General features: G+C 38.8%; 1 protein-coding gene across 1 annotated transcript; it reads right to left on the bottom strand.

The window, feature by feature from the left end:
- Window positions 1–302: 302 nt before the first annotated feature.
- ap3s2 (adaptor related protein complex 3 subunit sigma 2) lies at window positions 303–10961 on the bottom strand. The gene is made up of 6 exons (XM_042486221.2): window positions 10758–10961; window positions 9733–9824; window positions 8977–9088; window positions 6857–6928; window positions 4802–4909; window positions 303–1372 (listed from the first exon to the last, which is right to left on the bottom strand). Exons 1-6 carry the CDS (start codon window positions 10824–10826, stop codon window positions 1247–1249), a joined length of 579 nt encoding a protein of 192 aa, XP_042342155.1. The 5' UTR covers window positions 10827–10961; the 3' UTR covers window positions 303–1246.
- Between the last annotated feature and the right edge of the window lie 268 nt (window positions 10962–11229).

Here is an 11229-nt window from a genome sequence, read left to right as displayed (position 1 = left end):
AAGTTTTCCTGGGGATGTAGGGAGGGAACAACTCCCTCAATTTCCCCCAAAAAAAATCCCTAATTTAGTGGGAAGGGGGGCTGAAAGAATGCGGCTGTATCAACAAGACTGCAAACTCATTGTGGTTGGGCAGAAAGAACTCGGTGCATATGATCCTCAGAGGTACAGAGTGTTCTGACCAGTTCAGAGCAAGTTTCACATGATGCTGGTTGACCACAGCCTGGTGACTCACGTTTACCTGCTGACAAAGTAAAAATGTCCAGGTTGAATGAGTTAACACACAACGCAGCACAGCCACAGGGTTTGGTGTTTTCATTTCTTTATTTTACCTTGGCAAGGAATGTCTTTGACACATTCGCCTCCCTTGAGAGGCTGCCAGAGCATGGCTGAAATGTCAGGGTTTGATTCTATCTGATCACTACATACAGTCAACAAGACACAAACACACTTTTTACAAACACTTCAAGATCCAAAAAAGGTTAATCTGTTGCTTCTGAGCAGATGTAGGCAAGATCCTAACACAGCACATTAATTCTTGATTCAAACTAAACAGCATTTGCATTTGCCGCACTGAGCACAACCTGCACCCAGGAGGACAATAATGTTATTCACAAATCACAACAATGTCAGAGACACAATATATTACAGAGAAAGGAAAAATAAATTGTGACAAGAGCCAGGCAGAGGAGTCTAATCCCAGTGTGTATGAATGCACACTTGGCACAGGCGATAAAGATGTGTTTGAGTAATTATATCCCGACACAGAAGCCAGAAGATCTTATTACAGTGAACAGTGGCGAGCCCAAAAAGCTCACTCCAGACAGAGGGAAAGATTTTGGACAGGATAGCTGTTGATGAATGTCAGAGATTTGGAAGAGTTGTGCAGGAAAATGCGCACTCTGCCAACACATTTTTTCTTTTTGAGAGAGCAGGATAACAACTAGAGAAATTAAAAAAAAAAAAAAAGACAAAAATATCAATATTCTTCTTGATACTTCAAAGACTTTACATTATTGTGCAAATCCTTTAACTGGAGCAACTTGTAACTTGTATACAGTAGACCTCAAAGAATAATTTGCCGCTTATCTCCCGGTCATGTGAGAGGATAGGAACGAGTGGGAGAATAAGCTGCTGTGGTTCAATAATACACATATAAAACAGTTTGCTCTGTATTAACAACAGAACTGGGTGGAGGGGAGCTGAATCAGTAGTACATCGGCCCTGCGGAGCTCAGCTGGAGCTGGGCTCAGAATGGGGAGAGGCTCGGCACTTTGATATTGATGTCTCCAATGTTGATGTTGCGGGGAATCTCGGGCAGGTTCATGTTCTTCACAGCAGAGACGGCGCGAGCGGGGGCTGCCGACAGACCTCCCTGCCAACACAACATAACATGGAAAACACCTTTAAAGTTACTTTGAGTGGAATATGTACTGTACTTAAAATACATGTTTTGTATTCATATTACAGGATCTTTAAAACTATTAACATGTTTTTTTGTCTATGAAAAAAAACACCTTCTCCTCCTGACTGTCTGCTGTTTTTTTTTTGTTTTTTTTAAATTTCAGTCCACTGAACATACATTACCACCATTTTTTGTTTTAAAACTATGCCAAAAGCTGGGGCATACTATCAGTTTTTACAAAATTATGAATTCACTTCCATTCTAAATGTGTTTTTTTCTACCAAGATACTAAAAGCGTAAATCACAAGTTTAAAAATGAAACGATATTATGTCCGTTTTTTGAACAATGATACCATATTTTCTGATCACAACTGTCCGCCCCAGTACAATTTTGATTTGATTCAATTCAGGAATCAAAATGAGACAATATCAGTAAATGTCCTCATTGTCTTTTTCTTGGCTGCTTATCATTATCTGCCTGGCGCTGGATGGCTAGCACTGTTCCAATGTGTAGGAGGGAGGTGCTCTTGGACGGAAATAGTGCCCCAGACGTGCCATGGCAATTTTCAAAATAAAGGCATATCTTAAAGATGACAATGTGTGTCGATGTTTTCGTTTTACATTGATATTATTAGATCGTTAATTATTGAATTGATATGTAGATCCAGACTGATGTTTTGTTACACCCCTACAGGTTACCATTGGTTAGCTAATAATGTCACTACAATATCAACATGAATGTGCCTGAGAGATCATGCTGCCTGCACTTTTGATAATATATAACATTATTCAGAGATGTGAGGCTTCAGATTTGGCTGCTGGATCTAAAAAAAAAGGAATAGTTAGAAACGTGGATTTGATTAATTCTTGAAATAAAAAAGTAAAAAGTACAACATGTTGGGAAATATGCTCCTTCGCTTCCTCTCCAGGAAGTACTTCAGTCCAGAACCACCAGAAAAACCACACTGTCATTTTTACATTCCAGTTTTTGTACAGATTAAACAATTGTGATATAGGGTGTTAAATTATTGAGCTTTAGAGGAGCTGGAAGGTGATTTTTATTACCTTTGGACAGAGTCATGCTCACTGTTTCACCAAGTCTTTATGCTAAGGTAAACAAAGTGTCTCCTTGCTGTAGCTGTGGACTCTCATCTATCCCTCAGCAAAAAATAAAATGAGCATATTTCCCAACATGTACTTTTGCTTTGTTTCAAGAGGTAATCAAATCCACATTTTCTTTTGACAACATTCACATTTCACTTTTGTTTCCCTTCAGAGTTTCATTTTCCAACAGTATACAGTTCATGGACCTGATGCTTTATGGCAGCCAGTTCTCAAATGCCTCCCACAGGCACATGAATGCATCAAAAAGGAAAAACCGCCCCTGCCTCAGTTTGCAACACCAAACAACAGAACATAAAGGGCTTGGCTGTAAAGGCTACAGTGAATTTGCCTGATAATTTGACAGAATTGCAATTTAATTTCATTCAGGCTGACATTGTTTTTATGTGGTGGAGGATTCATTTGATTTGCCTGAAACAATAAGCAGTTAGTGACATATCCGTCCTGCAGTCGACATTTTCAGTTGACTCTGAAGCTGGCGGGGCGTCGCTGTTAGCTTAACATTTTTCATAATCATCAAAAAAGAGGTTGACAAAAAAATAGGTTGTCTTAGAACTGTTGTCAAAATAAAGGGAGCTACACAAAGTCTGATAAATTGTCTCAAATGGTGTCGCTGAAGTCGGCTTTGATTGGGTCTACAGAGGGTGGAGCATTGAAAAATCTGGAGGTTTGGAGTTAAAAAGACGTGATCATACCAGACCTCTGTAGCCTGCAGCTAAAGGTTACATTAACTGCTAATAACATAACACACTGGGAACTTTAGGCAGGCGATTGGCATTTTGGGTAATGCAGGCATCGAATTTTAATGAAGAAGAAGAATTCATGGAATGAAAAAAAGATATCTCTGCTTCTGCTGCATTGATTACAGTATTACTGTCAATCACGACTCCCAAATACTAAATAGCTGGAGTATTCCCCTAAAGCATAGCAGTTTCTGCAAATTGACTTTAAGGTCCAGTGTGCAGAATTTAGTGGCATCTAGCGGTAAGGTTATAGATTGCAACCAGCTGAATACTCCTTCCTTAACCCCTTACTGTCAAAGCTTGTAGTAGGACCTACGATAGTAAAATGCCTTATCTAGAACCAGTGTTTGGTTAGTCTGTTCTGGGCTACTGTAGAAACATGGCGGGGCAACACAACGGACTCTGTGGAAACCGACCTGCTCTATATGAAGTTATAAAGTGCTAATTTAAAACATAACAATTCTTAGTTTTAGGTGATGCTCTGATGAAAGCATAATTGTGAATATTATACTTTATTTCTGCCAGTAGATCCTCCTAAATCCAACACTCTGGTCCGTAAAAATAATTCATACAGCTGCGTCAGTCCCTTTAATTTTTGTCTTTATTTTTCATGAATATAGCATGGTATCTAGCTTTGTCAGAAGCTCGTGTCCCCATTCTTTGCTACTAGGCCTGCTAAGTTCTGACTGGGCAGTTGTTTCTTCAGCCACAGGAAACATAAACATAAAATCAGAGCAGTTTGAATCGCTGAACAAATATGTGGGTGGTGATTCAGAGGTCTGGAAGCAGGCTAATAATGACGATGATGGGTTTTTTTTTTTACTGAAAACAAGCTTGCAAGTCTGATTCTAACTAATCAAGTGCCAGCACTATTATATAATGGAAAGTGGCTTGTGCCAGCTTTTCTGGCCATTTTAAGTCATCTTTCAAGACCCACAGAATATTTTGTACAAAGACTCTGAAAACACAGAATAGCTGAAATGAAAGAAGAAACTCTCCTTTTCGACACGGAAAAAAACGTTTGTTAGCACCTTGTTCCATTCTTGGTTTATCTGAAGTTGAATAGAGGCTAGTTTCATCAAAAAGACCACTTTTTTTTCTAGAAAGCTGAGAAAAATGCATTTTTGTGAAATGGAGTCTGTCAAGCAAAACAGTGATTTGAATGTTATAATTTTGCCTTCAGTGACATAAAAGACAACTGAAAATTGTATGTTTTGATCTACCGTCTTTTGTACTACAACTACGAATCCCAGCAGCCCAAAATTACACACTGGGAGCGTGAGAGCGCCCCCTTGTGCCAGCCACCGAAAACACACTTTGACATATATATATATATATATATGTCTATGGCACTCAAGCGTTGGCTTTTAAATGACGTACATATATGTCAATGGCACTCAGTGAGTTAATAACTATGTGAATGGTAACCGGTGTGACTGGTCTGCACTGATGCTACGACTCCACAAGTTGCAGCCTGTGGATTAAAACACACAGAAACATGAGCATGGTCCGTTAATGCAGCTACCAGACTGACCTCTGACTTCTCCATGCGGTTCTGCACTTCGACCTGGGCTACGATCTCATTCATGTTGGTCTCCAGCACCATGCCTCCCATCACCACCTCCTGCAGGATATAATGGACCTGCAGAAAGACATGACACAGCACTTCATACACAGCTTGTACATGTCATCAGAGCCCTGCTCTGATGACATTTACTGAATCTGAGATGCAACAACACTTTAAATGATGTCAGATAGAAAAAGCTAATAAACTGGATCAAACAACATCTGGCCGCTCCAAATGGCAGCCACGTGTAACTGTTTAAAAGAGTGTCGAATCAGCGCTTAACAATCCTGCAAATCAGCTCATTTGTGTTTCTGTCTTCCCAGTCACACAGAAGGGATGTGAGAGTTATAAAATCTAATGTAGGGAGAGCTCTGCCTCATCGCTCACGAGGAGACAGCTTCAATTCTACTCTGAAATTGAGATTTGTGAATTCCTGTGGGCAGAAAAATATTTCAGGAAACACGAGACTGTCTTCTGTTGCAGGACTACTCGGAGGTTACAGATGAGAAGCTGGAAACAATCACGTCTGGGACAGCTTTAAATTAGTAAGGTATGGTATTCCATAAAGCTATAATCCTAAGTGTTGGACCATATGAGTAATAGCTGCATGAAATGACAGAAAAGAAAGAGGAAATTCAAACTTAATTTATTTTTATACATGTGTCCACAACAGACTGGTGATATTAAATCTGTTAAACCCTGCACGCATGTATAAATTAGAATTTTACGATACCATGCAGGGCAGTGTTGTCCAGCTATCAAAGCCTTCTGAGAGCAAAAGGTTTAGTAGAAATATTTCCAAGTTTCATCTTGGGAACATTCCTCAGGCCAAACCCCACTGCACCACATGACATCAATTTCCTGCTGAGCAAATTCAATCAAGATGGCAGTGGATGTGTGTGATTAGTCTCCAGCAACACTTCTAGCTTAGCTCCAGGCGGAGGAAAGGAGATGTTGTTGTAACAGCGCTTCCCTCTAAATGACAGTTTAAACGTAATTCTTTAAAATCCACAATCTAATAAAATAGTTACAAGGAGAAACGGATGTGGGTTTTTTTCATCATTCCTTTCAAAAATTCCCATTTCCAAATAAAAAAATGCAGCCCTCAGGCAGTGATGACTCACTCTCATTTCTGCGGGGGAAATGTCAAGACGAGGAGGAATTGCGGAGCTGCAGAATCGCTCTTGCAAGATCTACTGTATGATCTCAGGAGCCCACTTTGATAAACAGTATTAGTAAAAAAAACAGAAAAATGGACGGGCCACACACCAAAAAGGAACTGGATCAATTTAAGCAACGCAGCTGCTCCTGAAAAGCAGCTGGCTGAATGGAAAAGACAAACACATTCAGCTGCACTGCACTTTACCTCGGGGTCATGTCTCTCAACAGCTCGTTCATAAATACAAAGCCCCCCCCATCCCTTTATTGAATATGAAAAACAAAACCATTTAGAACGAGATGTTTTGGAGTTGGCATGCATACAGTAAACATAATGGAGTAAACACAAAGTGTTTTTGACATTTGTAGTTGAAAATAACAGACGTATGTGTACGTTCCCATAGTCTAACACACGCTGGTTACATCACGCTACACGTTTCAAGGTACAAAAGTGTGCAAACATGCTTTTATTGGATTTTTGCCTTAGCTACGTTACTAAAATGCATCTAAAATCCGGAGCAAAGAAAATGTAGCAGTTGACCTACTGGCCTCAAATAACCTCCTTTTCTTACAGTGACTGAGACGCTGCTTCCTGCATCTGCCACTGGTTTTCCTGTATGACTTTTATTTTGAAGTCTATATTTACAGCTAACCACATGCAAGGTGGTTCAAGAGTTATTGTCCCATAAGTTAAAAAAGGACTTTGCCGGTTTTTATGACAGGAAGGGGGCATAATTCAGCAGGTTTCACTGCTCTGCTAATCTATGTCAAAGCCTCTATTATGCTTCTGAGCACAACAACACGGCACCAACAGCAGCAAATAACATGTCTACTGTAGAAAGCACTCCCCTGTTGCCCACTCACCTTATCCATGTGGAATATGAGGTCTAGTTCGCAGACGTTTTCAAAGCATTTATCCAGCGTTTCCACAAACACCTACAATAAAGAGGATATGGGCAGTTGAAAATTGCATTTCTCAAAGCAGAATCACAATCAGAATCAAAATAACGTTCATTAACAAGCAGGTTTTTCCATTCACAAGGAATTTGCTTTGGTCACTGGTGCATGCATTAAACATACAATGAACAAATAAAGAGGAAATAAAAATTATTAGTACTGCAACTCTCAAGAACATAAATTTAGAATAGAGAAATATATTTAAAATATGAAAAAGATACTTAACTATAACAGAAAATATGTACAATAAAGCTGTTTCAGAATAAGACAGCAGTACAGTTTTGTGCAAGATGAGAAAACTATTAATCGGGGGTGTGCAAAAGTTTGCAGTATAGCTACTGCAATGTGCAAAAAATACATGCAAAATAAGCACCTGTAGAGTGAACTAACGCATTGTTATTAAAAAGAAAAAAATGGAGATTAATATTTGAGATTATATTCAAGGGCACAGGAAATGCTGTATCTCCTCCGGGATTTGTTTATCCTTAATAAAAAACAGTTCTTAGAAGTCTGCTGAATAAATAAATAAGGATGGTCGTGATCCAAAACTACAGGAAATCAGTGGTTGGTGCAATGTCTTGTGCCTCATACTAAACATTTTTAAAAACTACAGAAATGGTGAAAGTTACAATTCTATATCAGTGATAATATCAATACTGATAACATCAAATATCTGGGTTCAATGCAGGTCAGTGAGGGTTCCCACACATTTTTACCAATGAATTTTCAAAACATTTTCAGAACTTTTACATAATATTTTACCCCATTTCCCGCCTGGACACCTTTGTGATGACAAGTGATTTTAAAGTAGGGCCAATTTTCCAAATGTGGAGAGGTACACACGCTTGGTGTCCACACAAATAAATCTGGTCACTACACCGCTCTGAGCCTTTATCGTACATACTGCATAGCGAGGGTCTACCTCACCCTGGGGCCATGTATTATATTTATCATTCGGAAGTCATACATTATTAAACCACATTTCCCAGACATTTGTGGATGAGCAAACTGCTAGGAATTCCTGACTTTATTTGCACGTTACAATTCCTGCAGCCAACTGCATAAGCTGATATGTATCACATGACACTAGTGATGTTTTAATAGTCACACGGTGCAGCACTACATTTTAAATTACTAATACAAGGAAAGAATTTCACGATCAGACATGATTTGGATATTTTTATGAACATATCTGTAACAATAGCCGGAATAATGTACATTCAAAATGTTTCCAAAATGTTTTGTTAATTTCACCTTTCTAGGAAAGTGTTTAATTTCATACGTTTTCCAGAAATTTCTTAACTGTAGGAACCCTTGATCAGTCATTAAAAACTGTAAGCAGAGGACCTTTAAGGATCTTGCCATTATGTTAGTTTTAAAAGTCATTTATTGAAAATATTTCTACCTCATTTCATGTGCTGGTTCGGTCAATACTGAAGAACAATTTTAAAACGGATACTCTGTGTGGATGTAGCTTGATGACAGTGGTAGTCACAAGCTACTTTGTGAATTTCAGTGTTAACCGACTAATGGGTAGATTTTTGTCTTTTACTCCAATGACATAATTCTCCTTTATTGGTGGCTCTGGATTGTGCTAATAAATATCTGATGTCAGTGATCATTGGGGGAACTGAGCAGGTCATCCAAATATGAATACTGACGATGCGTAACTTTTCAGGGCGGTAGTTGTTGATGGTGTGAGTGAGCAATGTCTCTTATGTCCCTGGAGGGAAATCTTATCTTTAATCTTTATGGTTTTATCCAGAAAGGTTTCCACTGAGATCAACAGTAGAGTGAGTTTCATTTCTTGGATCAGTAGCAACAGCAATGGATCCGTTTCACAAAATGAATCAAATACAGCATGATGTAATGGAAAGGAGCTTGTTGAATAGTTGAAGAGAGGGACTTAGAGTCTTCTTTCCAAGCTTGGAACATTATATGAGAAAACAGAAGGTGATGTGTGACCCTACTTCAAAAACCACACTTTAAATATGTCTATAAAACAAATTAACAAAGCAGACAGTGACCTGGATCAGATCGAGAATGCCGAGCTCACTCTCAGACGAGTCCACACAGAAGACAAAGTAGAGGGTCGCGTAGTGCCGGTAAATCAGCTTGTAGTCCGAGCCGCCAATGAGACTGTAAAAAGATAGAAATGCAGCTTTACAAGAAAATTCATGTCTAGCTCTGTGCTGTGTGTAACTGTGACAGGAGGAATTAAACTTGGTCAAATAAATTCATGTATGCAATAAAATACACAGTTGGCATTCAGTTTGTAAATGAGTTGAGAAGAGAAATGAAGAGTAAATGAGATCAAGTCAACTTCTGTGTGTTTGCCTCCATCTAATGGTTGAAGTCATGCTACTGCAGCTGCAGTCAGCTGCTGATCAGCTGCTCATCTTTGCTGCCAAGTGATGTCAGCTTCAGTAGTATGGAGTGCAGTATGGAGAAAACCCACAAAATTGGCCCAGGTTTTAAAGTTTTGTCAAAATGTCACAACTCATATTACAGGTCTGTGTTTCAGTCTCTTCATGAATTTTAAAAGTCTACAAATGTACAGAATCTCATGTTTTCCTGTAACTCTAAATCAGTCTTTGAATTTAATAATCACAACATAAACAAAACGAGTAAAGCTGCAGCAGTGTGTCTGACAGGAGTGCATCGCTCACCACTAACAAACAAAATCAACAGTCTTTTAAATGTATGTTTGTGTAGTATAACTGCGTGCTTAGTTGTTCAAAACTTGATTTCACACAGAATCATAGAAAAACAGCAACACCTACCTTCCACCCTCCAGGAAGTTGCAGACATTGTCGTCTCTCTTAGATACCAAATGGAAAGTCTCCCGAATTATCTGCTGCTGCATGTCCTCTGCCTGCAAGAAAACATGTTACACAGTCAGCTGAGGGTCAGCCGTTTTAGGAAATGTGGTCCTGTGTTTGGTTAATAATTCACTCATCAGACACCCTTTATGTCGTGTCTTATTTTTTATATTTATTTTTTAACATTTAGTCGACTGTTATAGTACTTAAAGTTTCACAAGGACCTTGTGGCACCAAATAAATGTAATTCCCATTTGTATGCTAAATATTAATAACAGATTTAAGACACTTACTTTAAATTGTAGCTTTGAAAACAAGAACATTTAAGACAGACTCATCTCCCAATAAATCATTTCAGTCATATCACGCGTATCATCTTACCAGTTGAGCATCTGTCATGTTTAACTTCCACTGAATTCTTTCATAACCTTAAACTGAACAACTAACTGAAACGGAATTGAGTTCAATATTACTAAGCTCTGATGTTCATATTCACAGGCCACATTTTAGTTTTTAGCTACATTGTCAAAGAGCAGACTGTCAATGATCCAAAGGCAGTGATCAGTAATTAACTAGGTCAGTAATCCAGCAGCTGTAATGTAATTAACAGTAATAGTACAGAGAAGAAATGTTTACCATCTTTGCGAAATTAATCTAAGGATAAATCCCATCAGATCAATCAATAAAGGAGGTGTGCATTGTTAAAATGTGTTGCAAGGAGTGATGTTATCCTGAACAGGAGGGAACTGAAACTAGAAAGTGGCTAGTTTGTCTATGCTGTTGGTTCTCCAACACAATTGCAAGCTAGCGTCTGCTAACTGTACATTGATCAACGGCAACATTCAAACACACAACGATCGAAATGTTGGTAACATTTGTTGTGGGAATGATGTCAAAAGCTAATCCCACACTGACTCTTAACTAAATGAGAGTAAAGACGGCCATAAAAATGCTAATGTTTTGAATAGCAACGCCAAAATACTTACAAAATATTGGTAGAATCTGATCAGCCGCGGCTTTCCGTGGTTGTTAAATATCAAGATGGCTTTAATCATGTCTGCTCTTTGGTGTTGTCAAACGATAATATTAAATAATGATTAAAATTTCAGGGTTTTGACTGTTTAGGTGACGTTAGCTTGCAGTGCTAAACGGCCTTTCGGCTTCCGGATAAGTAAATTTGTGACATCCGGTTGCGTCACCACATTCAGCAGTCGACCGCTAACAAACACAACAATCTTTTGTTCCGGGCGGGTCATTGAGTTCGTTTCATGCGCGCTACTATCCTGGTCTCGATCGGGGTTTTTGGAGTTTCCCGGTTATGTGTTGTCCATTTAAACTTTATCCAAGACTGAGAAGGTAAGAAATCAAGATAGACACAAGTGATCAGAAACCTGGAAACTGTAGAATCATCTAAGAAGTTTCTCATCTTGCATGTGAACAACATATCCCAAATATAAA

Source organism: Plectropomus leopardus, chromosome 1 (assembly GCF_026936395.1).
Source record: "Plectropomus leopardus strain MGB_pleo_1.0 chromosome 1, ASM2693639v1, whole genome shotgun sequence".
NCBI lineage: Eukaryota > Metazoa > Chordata > Actinopteri > Perciformes > Serranidae > Plectropomus > Plectropomus leopardus.
Note: the sequence above shows the minus strand (reverse complement) of the source record. Positions and strands in the feature narration are given on the sequence as shown.

Coding starts and splice junctions, on each gene's coding strand:
- ap3s2 (XM_042486221.2), bottom strand. CDS start 10,826: ATGATTAAAGCCATCTTGATATTTAACAACCACGGAAAGCCGCGGCTG. Junction 6,929..8,976: donor GCATTCTCGATCTGATCCAG/GTCACTGTCTGC, acceptor TCTTTATTGTAG/GTGTTTGTGGAAACGCTGGA. Junction 4,910..6,856: donor TCATATTCCACATGGATAAG/GTGAGTGGGCAA, acceptor GTCTTTCTGCAG/GTCCATTATATCCTGCAGGA.